The sequence below is a fragment of the Doryrhamphus excisus genome, linkage group LG3, assembly GCF_037039965.1.
Source record: "Doryrhamphus excisus strain RoL-2023G ecotype Guam linkage group LG3, RoL_Dexc_Guam_v1.1, whole genome shotgun sequence".
Classification (NCBI taxonomy): domain Eukaryota; kingdom Metazoa; phylum Chordata; class Actinopteri; order Syngnathiformes; family Syngnathidae; genus Doryrhamphus; species Doryrhamphus excisus.
Window position 1 is genome coordinate 16,244,287 of NC_136359.1, and position 21,499 is coordinate 16,265,785.

The window sequence follows — 21,499 nt, forward strand, 5'->3', positions numbered from 1 at the left end:
GTGATTATCAATGTTTCAGGTCGGTTTCGATGAGCAATAATCTCATGCATTTCCAATTCAACACTACCCAGTCATTTGGGCGCATATCAAAAAGTAACTGAACACCCCCACAAAAATAAGAAAACGAACAAACGAGTGCTCATCTTAAACAATATATTTCGGCGGCCTGTTCGGCTGTAAAATAAACTTTATTGATAGGGCCGTTTGTAAAATACGGCAATTTAACGAGTCACACAGACCGGGGTTGCCGCTATGGTAGATTAGCCATTACTTCGATGCAACTCTTGAACGGCACGAGTGCAGTGCCGCGGCGATTCATAAAGTTTATAAATAAAGTTTGACTCACCGCTGAGTGGATGTTACTAGCAACTCCAGTCGTTAAACGTGTGCTGCACCAGCAAGAGAGGCGGAATGACAGCATGACCCTGGAACTTAAAGAATGTTGTGACCTGCCGCGCCAAGACGACAACCGGAAGTGTGGAGCTGCGTTAAAATTGCAGTTACAACCACAATAATACATAGTTTTATTTAAACAAATACAACTATCACAATGCCAATTAAAATTAGACATGCTCGAGCTTGGCTTTTTAAATTTTTTTTAACCAATATCCAATACTGATATTGTCCAACACTTCATTGCTGATACCAATATTGGCAGCAGTTGAATGAATGAACACATGGTGCTTCTTTTAATCTCATGCCACTGAATTGGATGCATTTGACAAATAAATACAATTTGTGTAAAATAAGATGATAACAAGATGACATACTGAGCTAGCAAGGTTTCCTGCCAATAATCATTATCGGCAAAAAATAAACAAGCAGTCCAGACTAAAGTAGTAACAATGCAGCATTAAGGTGCAATCCGTGGTTGTGTTAAAGAGAATTTTTACATAGAATTTTGTGACCTATTTATTAATGGGAAAATAAACATGTGCTCCAATCTGACACTCCAGACCTAACTTTTTTCACTGGAACATGTGATTGGTGATTGTTGATTTCAGTGAATCCACCAACACCAAAATGAATGATTTAAGTGACAGTAGGGGTAAATAAATGAGAAATTAAATGATTTTTTTATTTTTAATTTTTTTTACAGTGTATAATAATAACCTGAGCTTGTATTGTGTGTGTTTGTTTGTGTTCTTAGTTGGTTTGGACTGAGTTTTAAACATGTTTTGTATTCGGTATTTGTGTTCTGTGAAATTGGGGGGGACTCAGAAATATTTTACTGCCTCAAAACATGTCAAACATACACATGAACTTTGTGACGCTTGTGAAATTCATTAAATATTTTTTACTGACTTTTTTTCCCTACTCATGTTTTGCTTCTTAGTAATCACAGTGCAGAATAAGGTGCCTTAAATGGACTCATGAAGCATTTGGAGCAGCAGAAGAATTTTATTTCAAAGTTGTAGTTATAAAAAGCCCACCACATCCACCTGCTTCCACCAGTTCGTCTAGTTTATACAGACAGAACCCAGGATGAAGTGGTAATTTGATAAAAATATATTAAAGCAAGACATTCCTTTCTTCTTGGAGAAGTACAGGGTAACCATGCAGGCTACAAACCTCAGTTCCCTGAGTTAGTAACAAAAACATCCCCGTGGAGGAGATTGGTATCAGCATTTAGCATCATCGTTTTGTATTGTCTTAAACAATACTTCAATCCATTGTGCAAGCATTAATGTGGAATCAAAGGGATCAAACCATCTACAATACAATCTACTAGCGAGACAGCCAATATTAAGAGGTATATTTAAATCTATAAATATTATTAGTGTCACATACATTAGGTACACTTGCACGGTCTAATGAGATTCACTACTATAAATCTTTTAATGGATCTCATTAGAAGCACGTGTACTTAATTTAAGTATTTTGTGAGCCTTCTAGACTAAAACGAAGATCTATCATGCAGATATAAGGCCTGTACACAAGAATGCCATCATTCCATTATTTCAAACAAATCGCAAATAGTATGTTTGTATCTAGTTACAATGCATTCAAGATTATAGCTATCTATTAATATGAATACAAAAGATCAAGGCCCATCCGTGGCTTATTCACAAATTGTATTTAGATGGCATCTTGCAGCTGAATCCACTAATGCTGGAAACCTAACAACCTGGGTCATAGAAGTCCTGCTGACTAAGCTCTCGCATGTTAGAGTGTCCCGTCCGTGGCATGTTTCAGTATCTCGACCTCAGTCACATGTCCACAGACCGGGATAGCTGCCCAGTGTCTCAGCACCATTTAGCGTCCAGAAGTCCAGTGCATGTCTGCTCTGTGCACATGGGAAGTCATTGGGAGCCCTTGTCAATCAACCAGGAAATGTCTCCAGTCCTGTAAAACAGCAAGGCAGCAGAGAAATACACAGTTTCAATGCCCAAGATGTGAGCCATAACAATGTTCAAATCAACTCTTTATATTTGCTCATACTTGCCAAGAAGGTCCTCCAATTTTTGAGAGTGCATTATTAGAATTGAAAGACATAATAAATACTAGAGTTAATTTGCACCAAATAAAAATGTCAAATAAGATACAAATAAAGCACTAAAAGAATATAAGATGCATTGAAGTATTAACTCTGCAACCCAGGAGATTGGGAAACCTGGGTTTGATTCGCCGCCTGGAGTTTGCATGTTCTCCCTGTGCATGCGTGGGTTTTCTCTGGGTACTCCGGGTTCCTCCCACATTCCAAAAACATGTTAGGTTAATTGGCAATTCTAAATTGTCCATAGGTATGAATGTGAGTGTTTGTCTTGTGTATATCTGTCCTGTGATTGGCTGGCGACCAGTCCAGGGTGTACCCCGCCTCTTGCCTGCAGTCAACTGGGATAGGCTCCAGCATAACCCTGTGACTTTAGTGAGGATAAGCGGCATAGAAAATATATGGATGCATTTTAGCAATTAATTTTAAGTATACATCCATCTATATAAATCAGTGGTTCTCAATTATTTTCTGTCATGCCCCCCCCAGGGTACAGAAATGTTTTCATACTATTGAGAAATTGGTAATATCTATTTATTCATCTGTACTGAACTCGTGACACCAAATGAAATGCAACAAGGGTCAGAACTGAATTTTAAATCAGTCATCTTTGACTTTCATTTTCACTTTTTTTGTCAATTTTATTCAACTAAGTCCAAATTTTAAATGCCCTTTTTACACTTTGTCTGGTATTAAACTTGTCATGTGATTAAGTCACATGCTGCTTTGTTCACACTCATAACAATTGTCAGCAAACATACAGGACATAAAGACTATTGTAATTATGACCAGGTTTAAATCTTGGATGGAGACTTACTCCACATCTCGTTTCTTAATCGTCTTTCCGGATCCTAAGACCTCAGCCACTCGGGACACAATGGGATCATAGTTCATGCTGCCGACCGCAACCACCTCCTCTCCCCTGTGGAAGACCCGGCACAGATCAAGAAACAATATTACCAAGTAAATAGATAAATAAGCTTGGAAAAATTGCAGTAGTTATAAAAAGTAGGCAAAATAAGCATTTGATTTCCTAATACTGCCCAAATGAAAATGTAATTATACTAACCTGGTGTAAAATGCAACAAATCTCAGTTCATCCAGGTCACCTTGGATGATGACATCATCAAATCCGTCGCCATAACCTTCACATAATGTAATTCAATGTTGAGTTATTTTCTAAAATAATATTATAGTACAGCACATAGTACATGACTTTACTGCGAGGGGGCAGTGTCTTCTTGTTTACCAGCATAGCGTATGGTCTTTCCAAACATGGCTGACCAGAAGTAAGGCACTGTTTTCATCTCAGTGACTCTACCCATCATGCTGAGAGCTGCGACTCTTCCTGCCAATGAGATGAATGTAAAAAAAAAATCAAAGCCACTCAGAATTGGTTCAAACAGTTCTGAGTTAGATCCAACACACCGTGCACGTGAGCCATTTGCCAGTGAGGAATGTTGACCTTCTTATTGTTGCGTGGTGGGAAAGGAAAGGTCACCACATCTCCCCCAGCAAAGACATTGTCCACATTGGTCTGCATAATCTCGGAGACAGTTTAAAGAAACAATATGTTTAAATGTGACCTTGAAATCACCTTGTCAAAATCCTGTTGATGGTGGTTTATAATATGGGGTTGACCAGCCTGGAACCATCTAACTATAGCATCATGGCTAATATTACTGTTGTCTCAAAGTTCTATATTGACAACTAAAAGATATTGACAACTAAAATTAGCACAATTATGCTATTCTATGGCTTACATTAACATGACTCTGTATGGTTTGTGAGTATCACACTACATATAATAGCAACCGAGCTTCATAATAAATGCAGTGTTCCCTAGTGGTTCACCTTTTGCGGACTCTTTCACTAATTTTTAATGCAATTTAAACATTTTTTATGTGTTCTAGTCCTTTACAGTAATCCATTACAGCGATCTAGCAGTACTCTGTTATTGTATTTATTACTGCCACCTACCACTAGGGGGTGTTGTATACTCACGTTGAGGACATGTGCAGCTCTACTTCTGTCAGCATGCGTTTACTTGCGAGCATATTAGGAAATAGCTGGTTAAATATAGAGCCACAACAGTCCTTATTGGCTAAGAGACAATACGCCCTTTGTATTCCGTGAAGAAGAAGAAGAAGAAGAAGAAGAAGAAGAAGAAGAAGAAGAAGAAGAAGAAGCAGCTCACCGGCTAAATTAATATTCGGTTCAAGGAGAAAATAATAGTGATTCATAATAAAACTTCACAAATTAATTTATTTTTTCTTGCTAGATGCATTAAAGTTTGTCATATTGTTTTTTTCACGGTCACATCAGGTTTATGGGCATAATTGAATTTCCACTTGAGGGCTCTGTAATCAGTATAATAAATGGAAAAATGCCTTGAATAATAAATAACTCTAATTTTGAAAAAATGCTACATGACATGTCAGTCATGCTTATTATACTATTTACTTGGCAACTCCCCCACACAAAAAAGAAAGGACCAGCACATCATTTGAACCACAAGACACCCCAAGGTGTTCTGTAGCAAACAAAACAATTTACTACTAGTGATTGGTATTTAGTCCAGTGGCTTAAAACTACATTAGATTTTATACCCGTTGGATCAAAATTGAAAATATATATTATTGTTCTGCTTACAGCTGTGTGTAGTAAAATACCTTGTTGACAGTGATGAAGCCCTTTGAGTCCAAGTGAATGCCGCTCTGTTTCAAGAAGCTTGTTGCAGGAACACATCCTGCAGGACCGATAAACAGTAAGGATATATGTGTGATTCTAGAATTCTATTTTGCATGCTTTTTTAGGATGGTAACTTTTTGTGTTGACCATATGTTGGCACTGGTCTTTTTCATAATACAGTCCTTGTGGACAATCATTATAAATGTCCACGTCTTGAGGTTAATTTGCAAAAAAGTCCACCATAACCAACTTCCCAATAAAAGTGACCATCATGAGCGTTTTTTCCCAAAACCGTACTTTGAAGAATGTGTATTGTTTTTTAATGTTGGACCTCACCTGCTCCAATGACACACACATCTGCTCGGAGGACTTTGCCACTCTTCAGTACCACCTCCTTCAGCTGTTGGAACACCACATACACAATGTTTAGGTTTGGGTTATCAATGAGAAATACTGAAAAAAAACACTTTTCATATTTTTTGTTACCCTTCTAAGATAATGTCCTAAGCCATATCTAACAAGAAAGAGGCTGACCAACAGGCAATATTGTTTACATCGTGTTTATAAAGCTCTCGGATGGTAAAGATTATTTAATTTCAGTTATTACTAGAATAGTACTAGAATGGTTTGTTTGCTTGTTTATGGCAGTGATTGCCAATCAGGGGTACGCGTTCTCCTAGTGGTACGTGAGCAAATTGCAGGGGGTAGGTGAAAACACTTAATTTTCAAGATGATATGAATACTATATTAAGATGAACACCGGTTTATGGGATTGCACAAAAACTACACAACCGATTTGCAAGAATCTGTTATCTGTAAATATGATGAGATGAATGTATTTTCCTGTCTTTTTGCCATTGCAGTCCAATTGCATTGGAGCTACGTATGTTGTGCGGTGATTGACCAGATCCGGCACCTAACTTGCATTCCATGATTGTTCCATCTCACAGGTCAAACATGTTTAGGATTTTGGTGAAGATTTGCTTCTGCTTTGTGCTATTTTAGTCAGAACACTGCTAACAGATTTTGTGTGATGTTTGCACCATTGGCATAGTCATGTATGATGGAGTTAAACCAATATGGATGTCTAGTGCTGCTGAGCATCATGTCATGCTGGGTCTCTCACTTTGTGAATACCTGTCCATGATGGCCAATCATCTCTGATACCTCATTCAGCATGTAGAACTTCACTCTGTTAGCTTCAAAGAGCTGCAGAATCAATACAGACATGACAAAGAACATAAATGCACCATTGAATTTAAATTTGCAGGATAGTTACGATGTGTCGATACCTTCATTATAGCTTTCCCTACTTTCTCTCCTAGAGCTTTTTTAAACGGGACTGACTCGACCCCAATGATGGAGACGGAGTGGGCCTTGTCAGTCAAAGCCGCAGCGACCTCCATACCTGTCAACAGTGCCAACGAACACTTCAAATGTGCAGCAAAGTCAATTTGACAATGTTTGACAAAGTACCAGGATGTATGCCTATGCAATAACCACCTCATTTCTTACCAACAAAAGAAGTTCCCACAATCACAGCGTTCTTGTTGTTGGCCAGCCTCGCTATACTATTAGCGTCCTCAGGTGTCCGTACATGAAACACATTCCTGACATCTTTGCCTTTGTAGTTCAGAGCTTTGGGTCTTTTAAACAGAACATTTCATTGAAGTTATTTGGAGAAAGAAAAAAAACAACAAAGTCCAAAGTAATATTTTTCCTGACTTGTTTCCCGTGGCGATAAAAAGTTTTCTGTATTCCATCCTCAGTCCATCCTCAAAGGTTACACAGCGCATCTTCACATCAATTGCCACCACCTGAAGACGATATGACAAGTTGGAGCTTTTTCAAATATTGCCAGATAATTCATTCATTCATTCATCAGCTGTCTTTGGGTGAGAGGCGGGGTACACCCTGGACTGGTCACCAGCCAATCACAGGGCACATATAGACAAACAACCATTCACACTCACATTCATACCTATGGACAATTTGGAGTCACCAATTAACCTAGCATGTTTTTGGAATGTGGGAGGAAACCGGAGTACCCGGAGAAAACCCACGCATACACAGGGAGAACATGCAAATTCCACACAGAGATGGCCGAGGGTGGAATGGAACCCTTGTCTCCTAGCTGTGAGGTCTGCACACTAACCACTCGACCGCCGTGCAGCCCCGCCAGATAATTCAGATTTATTGAAAAAAGGGTCCATTTGTCAAAAAAAAGACTTGCGACCCTGACTTGTAATTGCCTTATGACATCAGGCACCCCAGCAAACACACCATCAACCCTGCCAGCCGACCCACACCAATCCCCTCCAAAACCCCCAAGTGCACCCATCCTATTCCCAGTGCCCCAGCAATCCCCGCACACCAAGCCGCCCTCCAACAAGGAGCCAAAATGGCCCTACCCGCAAGGGTGTGTGATCCCTGGGAGGACCAACATTTGTGATGGTTTCTTTGTACTGTCATTCAACAGTCCTCTTCATCACGCCACCAACATGTCAGTAACATGTGTTCAAAGTGACACCTGATATCCAATCACTGCACCTCGTCATTGCGAGGCCCCACACGGGATGCTCCCAGAAGAGGCATCCACCAAACCCACGGTTCCACAGAGTACAATCTGCAGGCTGCTGTGGCCCCGACCCTGCCAAAGAGCAGATTCACACCCCCAGAAGCTCAGGGCAAGGAAGGGCCAGCCAGGTCCCATCCCGACATCCCACTAAGATGCCCAACATCACCATTGTCATTTTCCTATGCTGATTATCAGGAAAAAATCCCATGGTTTTACTGCCTCCTAATTAGCTGTGTTTAAGTTACCAAATATGGTTCCTTACCTCTTTTTCTGTGAGCAATTCAATGTCATGGTCTTGCAGAAAGTCCATAGAGCGCAACCTCAGCTGTTCTGCTGTGCTGTCTAGGGACTGAGGGGTAGTACATTAGTGCTGAATGCATCTATTAAATATAACAAGATAGTCAAGGAAGAGCATTTCGGGGTCCAAAGAAACAATCTGGAAATATTATTACGGGCGGTGTGTTTTATAGTGGTATGTAAGCTGTAATCTTTACAAACTCATAAAAACTCTGATGGGGCTCTGTGTACAAACCTTACTCAGTTTAGGCCTGTCATAAGGAGGATGTCTGTCCATGGTGCACATGACAATGCGATCTGTGAAGCCCTCTTGCCTCAGCGTCTCTGAACACACCAGACCTGCTGGACCTGCCCACATTGTCCATCACTGAGGCAAATTACTTTCAACCATGATTGTAATTATTGAGCAATTGCGTATACAGTAAATGCTGAAATACAGTGGAACATTTGTTCAACAAGCTGAAGTTAATTGGAGACTGAAAATTGTCCATGGATGTGAATGTAAGTTAAAATGTCTATGCTATGTGTATCCTTTCATTGACTCCTCATGCAACCCTTGACAGAATGAGTGGTAACACAAAAAAATGAATGCATGATTCCACTGTATTTCAGAAATTACAGCATATTTGTTTGGAACATATTGTACATTTTATTTTATAATTGATAAAAAGGAGCATAATGACTAACTTCCAAGACACTGACCTGATCCGATAATTAGAACGTGAGTGAAGCCAGTGCTCGAGTTGATGACTGCTGAACATCGTGCCATGGCCTTCGTCCTTTTCTGCGACTGAAGAGCCTGGAAAGTTATAAAAGCTGTCAACTAGCAACTTGTGTTTATTTACCTGCATTCATTATTACTCTTAAAAAAAAAAAGAAAACCTGTGTCACCTGCTTGTTTGCCCGGATGATGACCTTGTCCTTTTCAACTCTGACCTGCAGCAGACAGACATGAGTCTTGTGTACAGTCTCGTTAAGTCTTGTCTTGTTAAGCAGTGGCGGTTCTAGCTATATGGGTCACATGAGCAATTCCCGCGGGAGGCATGGTGGGTGGGGCACTGGGGTGGGGAAATCCTACTAATACTTAATACTCATTTATTTTAGTCAGCACATGTGTGGCAGATGGGTGCCCTCTACAGGCGGGATACTCGCACCCCCATGCTGCCCAAACTTGAGCAAACATCCATCGCGTTTTGTGGATCACACCAAAGAAGTATTGAGGGGAGCCCTCAGGTTAATTAAATGGTAAAATAGATAAATTACAACATATTTGCATCAACATGAGATAGAAAAGACAAAGTCAAAACCATGAGATAGAGGCTGGTGCGGCACAGCTTCGGTCCGCCCAGGGTGTCATTCTAGTCAGAACCACCACTGGTGTTCGGGGACAGTTCCGGCTGAGAGGTTCACCTGGAAGGTGGGTAGGCTGTCCAGGCCTGGGAAGTCCTCGATGTCGCCTGTTGCGATGTTAAAACACGCACCGTGCCAGGGACACCGGACATGTCCTTTTGACAATACACCTTTAATGACAGAATTAGAAAAGGATAACGTACTGTATATGTACAAAAGGATAATGTTAACGTATAAAATTACCTTTGACGAGAGGAGCGCCGTAGTGCGGACACTTGTGGCCCATTGCTGAGAACTCGCCATGTTCTTTGATCAACAAGGCTCTGCCACTTCCCAAGTCCACTTCTCTCATCCTTGAAAACATTATGTTCATTAATTCACTTCATTCACAAGGATCTGTCTGAAGGCTCAAGGTGTCGCCATGTGCTGCTTTTTTAATTGTAAGCTAGCATGTTCATATAACTTCACTTTTTCAATGAAAAAAACTAAATCATAAATTTACAAAACATAAAAACATCTATAGCAGGGTCCTCAAACTAGTGTCCTGCGGGCCACATTTGGCCTTGATATGAAAGTTTAATGTTAGTGCGGCCCGCGCAAGTTTGATATGGATGCTTTATGGTATCATGTACCCAGAAAAAAATATTACGTTTGATTAATGTTCATGTTAAAGGTTAAATAACTGTTAATAGTTATCCTCCCTATCCGTGTGGAAGTGGTAAGTTTTTGGCTATTTAAGTTTCAAGGAAATAAGTTGAAGGCTACCGTTTAGGTTGCTAGCTCTCTAGTTTGCGAGTTAGCATGTGTCTCAAGACCCTGCAGTTGCGCAATATGTTGTAAATAAAAAGAGTATAAATGTGACTGTAGTCATGTTTTGTCATGTCTACAGGGCTCTAATAATGCTTTGTTAATTTTAATTTGAAAAAAATAATTTGTCTACCCACCAACTACTATATGTGGTTTCTTAAGTTTTTATTATTTGCCGTTTTATTATTATTATTATTATATTAATTTATTTATTACTGATGGATTGCTTTTCTTTATTCTTGATTTGTTTATTTATTTTTCATCTTATTTTGTGTAGAAAAAAAAAAGTAGGATATTTGAGAACAGTGGAATGTTTTATCAGACCTTTTCTTGTAGAAAATTGGAACCAAAGCAAAGTTTTTAAAATTTTTCTGTTTTTAATAAATGCGTTTTTTTTTGTTTTTTTTTGAAAACCTGATGTGGGCCCAGTCTCACCCAGACCCGAGCTCCAGTGGCCCCCAAGTAAATTGAGTTTGAGACCCCTGATCTATAGTGTTTTAAAACATCCACAGAAAACACAAAGTAATTTTGCTGCGTGCTTTTGGTGGGACAAAGCAGCGGCATTTGGTGAACTAATGAAAATCTACAGCTATTTTCTCTTGTTATGTTCCAAATCACCCTGCGAATGACGAAAGACCAAGAATAATGAACGTCCGCATAAAAAGTCCTAAAATAACCCTGAAATGCTTTAATACCATAAACAAGTGATTCCCAACCAGGACCACGTGTATCCAACTCCATACTAATTTATCATAAAAACAAGGTTTCATCCGCTTACTGTCCATTTTCCAGATCTTTAACATGGCAAACAGACGCCTCCACGTAGTCCCGTGATTTGTGGTAGACTTGGAGTGGGGTGGAGTCGTCGTCTGAGCTGTGTCCGAGGGCCCCGTTTGGCCTGCAGTCTGCAAAGGGACTCGCCTTGCCATTAGGTGACAGGCCATCCACCTCTTTTTCTTTTTCCAGCAGAGATAGTTCTACTTTGACTTCAACTGCACAACACAGACACACACACACAAAATACTTGTCTTGACATTTTCATGTAGCCCCTTCACTTGACATGACATTGTTCTATTTGTTGTCTTCTCTTATTCAGAGCAGCAGATTTCAGCTCAGAAAGGCCGTCTGAACTTAAACTGAGGACAAATCAAATGTGACAACTCCACAAGTGGAACAAATGAAAAAGGGGAGAAGGTGAATTAACTCATTTAAAGAGCAAACTCGCCTTCTTTCTTTCCTTTTCTTCTTTCCTTTTCTTCTGGTTAGCTGTCACCATGAATTGATTCATGCTTAGTCTTAAAGCTCACATACTGTATGTGCCCTAAGCCGCATATATCAAACTCAGCAAACTTGAATTTGAATCGATGCTTTTCTTCTTCCCTTTTTTATCCAAAAAGATAATGTAATTACAAATTAGATCTAATTTTCTAACCATGAAACAGTACCGTTTTGGGAACATTTTTAATTGATGTGTATAGATTTTGCACATTTGGTTTTGAAGGCATTTTTAAAAACTTGGATGCAATGTGATGCGCTGATGCATGAGTTCATACTACTGAACACAAACTGCAGCAGGCTGTATCTGTTTGTATGGAAAAATCTGCTGATTGTCCAGGTCTTACACAGTAATCTGGCTGGAATTTTCTCCCACTGAGTAAGTCTTTAATTAAAACTAATGGAAAATCATAACAATGTGGGCAAGGGCCGAGGAAAAGAGAGAGAGCAAAGAGAATGTTACTCAGTTTAAAAGAAACATCATTGCACAATTTGTATGACGCTTAGTTGGTGAGGTCCAAAAAAATCAAATGGTATGGTGTTATATTGTTTAGACAGATAATTTAACACCTCAAACACGTGATGCATTCACTACATGTTTAATCAAAATGCTAAAATATTCAGTGCTAGTCGTTCAAGCTCATTTCTTAACACTGAAAACAGATAAACACCCATTATCCTATTTTAATATTCATGTTTCAGTATATGTGTAGTAATCCTCTTGCTCAAGATGCCAAAATAGCATTAAAATTCCTCCTCCGTGAAACATTATCATGCGAGCAGAGTGGTTTGAACATAAAATGATGCACATAACGCTGTTCAAGGATGGGTAAGCATTCTTCAAAATAAGTCAAACTGGAAATATCATAATTTCTGGTGTATAAGATGCTACTTTCTTCTTAAACTTTGAACCCCAAGACTTATACAGAAGTGCGGCTAATTTATGACCATGTTCTAATCTTATGACATCTCCTATATTTTGGAAGTAGTACTAATCATGAGCCAATCACGAGCCATAAGGGAACTCAACTCATTATTACTCAAGAGTCTGACTGTATTTTAAACGTGCATTGGTACTTGTCTTGTATATTTCATAGCTACCTTTTGGGTGTTAAGCTGCTGTGTGATGATTTTAGCCTTCATCTATGTTGATTCCATAAGTCAGACTGTTATATTGAGTAATGACTTGTGACTTGTTGGGAGGTTTCTCATAGCTCATGATTGGCTCCTGTCAAGTTAAGAACTGCCTGGTCCACATGAACTTATGCAGGTTAACGCAGGGTTTAAATACCGGTACGTCTTACACACCAGAAATGATGGTAAATGGCTTCAGCAGATAGATACACTACCACTGGAACATAGACTTATTTTCTAAGATCAATACACACTTTCGCATTTCCAATGCTTGCTTTTTCTTCCTCACCTGACTATATGTGAAAAAAAGAGTTATGTGTCCCCAGTGTCCCCAAAAACAAAGGCACGGACATCAGCCTAACTTCGTTATTTATCTGAAAATGTCAAAAGCTCAGCGTACTGTTGCCTGTCTCAGCACCAAAGGGCGTGTTATAAAAAGCTGTAGTCAGCTAAAATGTAAGGGTAAATATCAGGACCTAATGCTTTGTGTTTGGTGTTCTGCATAGCTACATGGTTCCTATAATGAATAAAAATGCAAATGCTAAAAAAAAAATATTATGATGATTATTGCTCTTACAGTATCAGCCTATATCAATGTATGAAGATGCCGGTATTGGTATGATGCAGTGCAGTTCTACACCAATGCATAAACATAAACATTGTATTTCTACATGAATACCTCTTTATTTTGTAAGGACAGTTTGTATATTTGATCAAGTTACCTTGTGCAGCTGTATCTGTACGAAAGAGAAAGAGACAGTCACCTGGTTTGGGTTTGGAGAAGCATCCGCCCATGGTGCGCCCGAGATTGAGGGACAATGAGGGAGAGGGAGGGAGGGGGAGAGAGAGAGAGAAAGACACGAGGTGTATGAGTTGGGTCAGATCTTCTGGCCTCTAAATCCTTGGATGTAAAAATGTCACAGAAGTGGTGGTATGTGACCCTGCAGGTCCACGGTGGACATCGTACACATCAAGTTCTCCACATTGTCTGCATGGACACAATAGAACACCACATTAACAGGTTCCCATCAAGATACATGATCACTCATCACATCCATAGGGCTTTCCAATGAAAGGATATTGTCATTTTCAGCGTTGACAGATTTATTATGTGATCAACATTATACCCTAATTACTAACATAGACAGAGCAGCTATACACTTTATTGGGGTTTTTATTGCTCCAAAACGAACCTTGCCATAAAGCAAACGTAATATCACTAGCTGGGTCGGGAAACTAAATCATCAATATTTTGGGACGGTGGGCAGGAAACTCTTCAGACTTTAATCCCTTTTAGCAGGCACAGCCCGGTATCGGTCCTTGGCGAGGCCAACCCAGCCTGTGAGAAACTTCCAGTTTCAATTATTAAAAAAAAATACATAAATATTCATCCATCCATTTTCTATGCCGCTTATCCTCACTAGGGTTGCAGAGGTATGCTGGAGCCTGGGGCGAGAGGTGGGGCACACCCTTGACTGGTGACCAGCCAATCACAGGGCACATATAGACAAACAACCATTCACACTCACATTCATACCTATGGACAATTTGGAGTCGCCAATTAACCTAGCATGTTTTTGGAATGTGGGAGGAAACCGGAGTACCCGGAGAAAACCCACGCATGCACGGGGAGAACATGCAAACTCCACACAGAGATGCCCAAGCAGTGATTCGAACCCAGGTCTTCCCGATCTCCTGACTGTATGGCCAGCATGCTAACCAAATGATACATAATATGTGTATATAATAATAAGATGTAATAATAATATAACATAAAATAATAAAATAAATAAAAATAACTACATCTAATTCATTTCATGTAAATGGCCATACATTATTTTCACAATTGGTTCCATAGTAGTACAGTGATGGTGTTTATGTCAACGGCTGTTTACAGATCATGCTGTTTGCAGCTGTTCCTCTAACCCAGGGGTCTCAAACACGTGGCACGCGGGCCAAATGTGGCCCGCAGGACACTAGTTTGAGGCCCCCGCCTTCATATGAAAGTTTAATGTTAGTGCGGCCCGCGCAAGTTTGATATGGATGCTGTATGGTATCATGTACCCAGAAAAATTATTACGTTTGATTAATGTTCATGTTAAAGGTTAAATAACTGTTAATAGTTATCCTCCCTATCCGTGTGGAAGTGGTAAGTTTAAGTGGAAGTCTAATAATGCTTTGTTTTTAATATGAAAAAAAATAATTTGTCTACACACCAACTATATGTGGTTTCTCAAGTTTTTATTATTTGCCGTTTTATTATTATTATTATATTTATTTATTATTGATTGATTGATTTTCTTTATTCTTGATTTGTTTATTTATTTTCATCTTATTTTGTGCAGAAAAATAAAAATTAAGATATTTGAGAACAGTGGAATGTTTTATCAGAGCTTTTATTGTAGAAAATCGGAACCAAAGCACTGAAAAAGTTTGTATATTTTTCTGTTTTTAATAAATGCGTTTTTTTTTTTTTTTGGGAAAACCTGATGCGGCCCAGCCTTGCCCACGCCCTAGCTCCAGTGGCCCCCAGGTAAATTGAGTTTGAGACCCCTGCTCTAACCGGAACTGTTGGATGAAAATGAATTCCTTTGAATATACAATTGAATATAATTGTTTTTGTATCATACAGCCAGTCATCATTTAGTGTTTTTGTGTTATCTGTCAGTATTACATAACTGGACCAAATTCATCATGTTGTTGCTTGCAAAAAGGAAGCAATTGTGCTAATTGGGAACATTTCACCACACGTGGTTACCTTTGTTCATGCATATTTCATAGGGAGACAGTTGAATATTAACAGCTCTCTGACACCTATTAACTCCCTCGTCACAGTGCACATTAAAGGAACGGGCCCCATGTTTTGTTGCCACGTCAAGCTCACATTTCGAGCAGCTCTGGTATTCGAGCCTCACATACATACAGTGACTCCCCATAGAGCTCAGGCCACTATGGATGTGTTGCAGGTTGTGTTGTACAACACGCAGCTATCCGTCAGCAAGTTATCCTTGTGACGTTAAAAAAAAAAAAAACAAAAGCTACTTGCTATTCTGAGCACATCTTAATGTCCTTCAACTTCAGGGAAGTGGGGAAAAAAGTGCTCGGTTGTGAATGAATGTGTGCTCTGCAAAGTTCCAACCGGGAAGTGGAAAGATCCCCACTGTGACCGGCCTCTCTGCAGCTGGAGATGAATGAAGCTAAGTTTCTTACTCATGACAACTGTCCTTAGGTCATGCTTACGTTACAGTCCAAATTATTCATCCCTCCTTGTAAATTGTATTGATTTACAACAAGTCTGATCTTACAAACAATCCTCGTGTTTTTATTGACCATCTATTGTATGTTTTGCTGCAATTTATTTAGCTTTTGTGGCCACTTATGAATGACTTAATAGCTATGCTTACATAAAAACAAGATTGAGTTCTTGACCTTTCCTTTGCATCAACTACATTTTATTGTTTCTTGCAGATTGTACCTTTTTAAAGACTTGTGAATGTTCACCTTGGGTCTCCCACTGAAAGTCATAAACAATATCATTAGCCGGGGAAGTATTGACCAATGGCAGGGGTGTCCAAAGTGCGACCAGGTGACCATTTGCAACCCGTGGCATCTTCTTTGTTGAAATAGTATTCATTCATTCATTCATTCATTCATTTTCTACCGCTTTTCCTCACGAGGGTCGCGGGGGTGCTGGAGCCTATCCCAGCTGTCTTCGGGCGACAGGCAGGGTACACCCTGGACTGGTCGCCAGCCTATCACAGGGCACATATAGACAAACAACCATTCACACTCACATTCATACCTATGGACAATTTGGAGTCACCAATTAACCTAGCATGTTTTTGGAATGTGGGAGGAAACCACCTCTGTGTTGGAGCCATTCCCGGTGAATGAGAGGGTCATTGGGGAAAGGGTCCTGACTGTCATTTGTGCGTATGCGCCAAACGGCAGTTCAGAGTACCCAGCAGTCTTGGAGTCCATCAGGGGACTACTGGGAGACTTCAACACCCATGTGGGCAATGACAGTGTGACCTGTAGGGATGTGATTGGGACAAACGGCCTCCTCGATCTGAACCTGTGCGGTGTGATGTTATTGGACCTCAGTTCATCCATAACTAACACCATGTTCGAACATCGGGATGTCCATAAGTGCATTTGGCACCAGGACACCCTAGGCCGCAGGTCTATGATCGACTTTGTAATCATCAGCCCTGTGCTCGCAAGTTCTGGATATATGGGTGAAGACAGAGCTGTCAACTGAGTTGGATTAGATGGCGGGGGAGGATGCCGGACAGACCTGAGAGACCCAAATGTGTAGTGAGGGTGTGCTGGGAACGTCTGGCAGAGTCTCCTGTTTATCGAATCTTCAACTTATCGAATCTTAACCTGCCGGGATATTGAGTCCGGATGGGCCATTCAGGTGGGTATAGTCCCCACTGAGGGACGAATAAAGGCATATCTTACTGATGCGATACATGTGCAAATTATACCTAATGCTTTTGGTAAATGTTAAAATGTAGTGTATTTCTAATCAATTTTAATATTTAGTTTAAACTCTGAAGTATACTGAGGTAGCGGTGTGATACTTATAGGTTATCACATGGTTTGTCTGGTATCAGGCCAGTATCAGCCATGGTTTGTCTGGTATCGTGCCAGTATCAGTGATACTGACACTTGGGGGCATGATACTGGGCCTGATACCAGACAAACCATGTGATGATCTTATTATCACATACTATTTAATCATGAGCTTATTATCACGTACTATTTAATCAAAAGACCATTTTGTTTCCAGAAAATGTTCAGTTTATTACATGTATTATATCTAAACAGTGTAAACACAATAATTGCAAAAATATTTCAACAATAATATTTTATCAACAGTCTTATCTTATCAATGTCTGACAATTAAAGTTCCATTAATCAAGTTTGGCTTTTTTTGGTGACTGGAGAAAGACTAGGAATATTTATAGTGTGTGTTCACGCTCGTGCGCTGTTCTCTGATTGGTTGTTTCACGGGCACGATACCAGAGCAGCGCGCTCGGAGTGGACAGCTACGGGGGCTGATACTGGACATGGTTAAACTATATGTTATCAGTATCATTTCGGCCTTTTCCCGTATCATTCATGGGCAGTTTCTAGGGTACAGGGCCAATTAATACTGTAGTATGTGATAAAATATAGTCAAGCTAATATACAGCAACAGAAAGAGCAGGGTAAAATCTATGATCTAATATTGGAAAATGGGATTGTCAACAATAAATAAAGAAAAAAAGTGAAATACTACAACCATTACAATAATTATCTAAAGCATGAAAATCTGTTTTTGGATGTATGGACATCTCAGTATCAATCCGCACATCACTACCACCAACTGTGGAATAAACAGTATTGTGTGTTCATAGTGTTTTGTTTTGGAAGGACGACAAGCTGTGATCAAAACAAGCAGCCGTTTAGGAATTGCTGTCCCTTTCAGTAATTACGTATTTTTACATCAACCACAAATTGGCTGGGAGAAAGTTGCCACAACGCTGTTCCAGTGAAGCCAAGTTATTTTGCTCCAAACTAAAGTAGGTTAAGCAGATTTGGTGGTCACAACATATGACGCAGATGCCCGTCCCCAAGCAGTTCTAATAATCCAGCCTGCAAACAAGCTGTCACTTTCACTCATTTCTCCAGCCAATGTAAGAACACTTACAGGAATGTTGGGAAAGAATTTGCAAATTCAACTCGTTGGTTCGGTCGGTCAGTCACAACCTGACTGACCAAGCAAAGCAGGAATGTTTAGCACCAACATTTGTACCTAACAACAGGTCTTACAATCTTGACTCCACACCAGCTGTATAGTTCTAACGACAAACCGCTGCATACAGAAGGAGACTAATAGCCACCATCAAACTGCTGGTTTTATTAAACACTTCCTTGTCGGGAATGTGGGCTCTCAGGTTAGTGATTAGGCTCCTCTGATCCTCACCTGATAAAAAGACAACATTGCAATCCAATCACACACATTTCATTGCTGACCACGCCCCTTTTACCTCACTTTTGGCTTATAAAATACAAGATAAACCGCTCACCTCTTGAGCAAAACCTGTCAGAGGTCATCTGCTTTGTTTACACTCAGCTTACAAAGATTCCAATGTAAAGGAATTGACCATTTAAAGCAACATGATGTGGCAATTTCAATATTGCATAACATCCATCCATGCACTTTCTAGACCACGGACTTTGACTCTCAAAAACACAAAACTAATTTTTATCGTTTTAAAATAATTTCTGCAGCAAGACACCACTTGGAATGTTTTGTCATTAGTTATTTCTTGAATCTTTATCAAAATCTTTTTGTTTACATTATTGGGGTGAGAAATTATTGAATTCAAGAAATAAGTCAAAGCAAAACAGGAAGGTGGTGGTGGTTGATCTCGCTGTTACATTGTGTCTTTGGGGACAGTCACGTCAAGAATCACTTGATGTTAACATTTGTGGCTTTCTGGAACAGATTAATTGTATTTACATAATTTCTTATGGAGATAATTGATTCAGTTAGTGACTGTTTTGGTTAGAGTCACAGATTCTGCAACAAATTAATGAAAAACAATTAATGAAACCTAAGTTGATATTTGAAAGACAAGCAGGCAAACATGTCTTACAAATATCACCAGTTGTATAATCAGACAAATTGTATAGACTTATGGACAATTGTTTGCGATATACTGTAAGTCTTGCCAAATGTTGTTTGGTGCTTGATGGCAGCCATGTTTTCAACTAATCTTGTTCAAATTTCACATATGCGTACATATACAAATGCATACCAAATTTTGCATTCATTCGTCCGATGGACGGACTCATGGTACAACACAAAGATGGTGTCCGTGTTGGTCTTGCTGCCTCATCGTGTCTTTGTCAACAATCACTTCAATGAGAGTAAAAGTAAACTTAAATGTTCCATTCCATATTTATATGCATTTTTAATTTTTTTTCCACATACAACTATAACTAGAAAACTAAAACATGTTTTGTGTTAACATTTAGTTTTTTCTGCAATGGATTAATTTAAAAAAAAATGTGAAAATTGATTTGGTTAGCATCTGATTCGGTTAGTAAATTTTCACAATTATCACAGCAAAACCTGAACTAATTGTAAGTTTTAATAGTAACTATTAATCATCACTGAATATCTACTTTATTCAGTTTTTCAATCTAGTTACTACCATTTACGTTCCACAACACTCTACTATGTGGTAGCAGACATAAAAAAATACATACAATCATTCTAAAGATTATTTGATATGAAATATAATAATGGAATATCATTTGCGGAAAAATTATGGACAAAGACATGATGCAACAAGAACTGCAAATCAACTGCAGTCAATTTGTATTGCGCAATAGCAATTAATTCCACTTCACAACTATAGGGGGAGCCCTGGTGCATCTCTATCTATGAATGGTTAAACAGAGGTGAATTTTGTATACCTAATGGTGGTTAGTACTGAACTTCCTACGTAGTACACAACACACTAGATAAATCTGTGTTTTCCTAATTGTATCCTGGGTCTTTCAAATCGGAATCGACTTCAATTTTGGGTGATAACTCGAGATTTCCACGAAAGCGTTTTTTTCTAAAGCAATAAAGCTCAGGCCTACACACACACACATTAACAGCTGAAGTTTCAAATGTGTCATTTCCCCTTTCACCCAGTCATGCAAACAATTTGACATCCTATTAGAATCAAAAATACTTACCAAAGAGAGCAGTGATCATAAAGTAGGTGTAGTGTCAGGTCCAATGCACAGCATGTTAACATATTAGCACAACTCCCCCAACTATCCTTTTTTCTTCTTCTCCACTGGAGTATTCCTTGTTCGTGTGTCCCTTCTGATGCAGCAGAGGCTCTGGAGTGTGTGTTTAAGTGTGTGTGTGTGTGAGCCCCCCTCCAGCAGCAGCAGCAGCAGACTGATTCGACCAGTCGTGGGAGTAGCTCTCCTTCCCTGGCCGAGCCTGCAAATGCACCACAAAGGACCTTTGCCAGTTTCTTAGCTGTATGCAGTATTGATGGAGTTGCTGAGGGGATGCTAACACAGCATGAATTCTCACCGTTCCCTCCTCCCCGCACCTCCCTCCCCTCCCAAACACACACACACACACAAGCACAGTCGCAGCTTGCTTTTCAGTGCAGGTCTTTTCAGCCTCGCCTTCAGATGGTAAAGACTTGAGTTGCCAGTTAATCCTGATTAAAGATCCATTTACTGCACTGGTTGCCCCAACTGCATGTTCTCCAGGTTTTCATAGTGTTTGCAAGCTTTGGCTGCATATTGTTACACTTAGCAGGAAGACTTGTACTGAATGTGTACTACTGTATGTACCACAAGCAAACAGAACGTTTGCATGTTCTCTTTGTGTTTGTGTGGGTTTTTAAACCTTCTACGACTCTGTGATGGCCTCTGCCATCTATGGTGTGGTCTGCCGGGGGAGCAGCATCACAGCACCTGAAAGGAAGAGGCTGGACAAGCTGATTAAGAAGACCAGCTCTGTCCCAGGATGTCCTCTGGAACAGGTGGAGGAGGTGACTCCTACCCCCTCCAACACACCCTCACTGCAAAAAGCTCCATTCTTGACAGGATGATACATCCAAAGTGTGTGAAGGAGACATATTGCAGGTCTCTTCTTCCTGCAGCTGTCATACTCTATAATAAAAACTGTGTACAAAATATTGTGTACAATAAACTGTGCAATACTGTATATAACTTCTGATTCGTATTGCCCTGATTTGGCAGTTTTGCTTTGTACTATACTCTTGTGTACTCTTAACGGCTGTAAACCTGATATTTCAGTGGGCATACAGTACCTAGAGGAGGACGGCGCTGGAGTA

The 21,499-nt window shown here is 39.8% G+C and overlaps 1 protein-coding gene across 1 annotated transcript; it reads right to left on the reverse strand.

Annotated features, from left to right (window-relative positions):
• Positions 1 to 1,366: 1,366 nt before the first annotated feature.
• aifm3 (AIF family member 3) lies at positions 1,367 to 13,535 on the reverse strand. Its single transcript, XM_078789754.1, has 19 exons — positions 13,391 to 13,535; positions 10,996 to 11,209; positions 9,654 to 9,763; positions 9,471 to 9,580; positions 8,952 to 8,996; positions 8,763 to 8,859; positions 8,296 to 8,408; positions 8,026 to 8,112; positions 6,911 to 7,002; positions 6,701 to 6,831; positions 6,478 to 6,593; positions 6,323 to 6,394; positions 5,522 to 5,585; positions 5,167 to 5,243; positions 3,923 to 4,040; positions 3,744 to 3,842; positions 3,564 to 3,639; positions 3,312 to 3,416; positions 1,367 to 2,346 (listed from the first exon to the last, which is right to left on the reverse strand). Exons 1-19 carry the CDS (start codon positions 13,419 to 13,421, stop codon positions 2,304 to 2,306), a joined length of 1,800 nt encoding a protein of 599 aa, XP_078645880.1. The 5' UTR covers positions 13,422 to 13,535; the 3' UTR covers positions 1,367 to 2,303.
• Between the last annotated feature and the right edge of the window lie 7,964 nt (positions 13,536 to 21,499).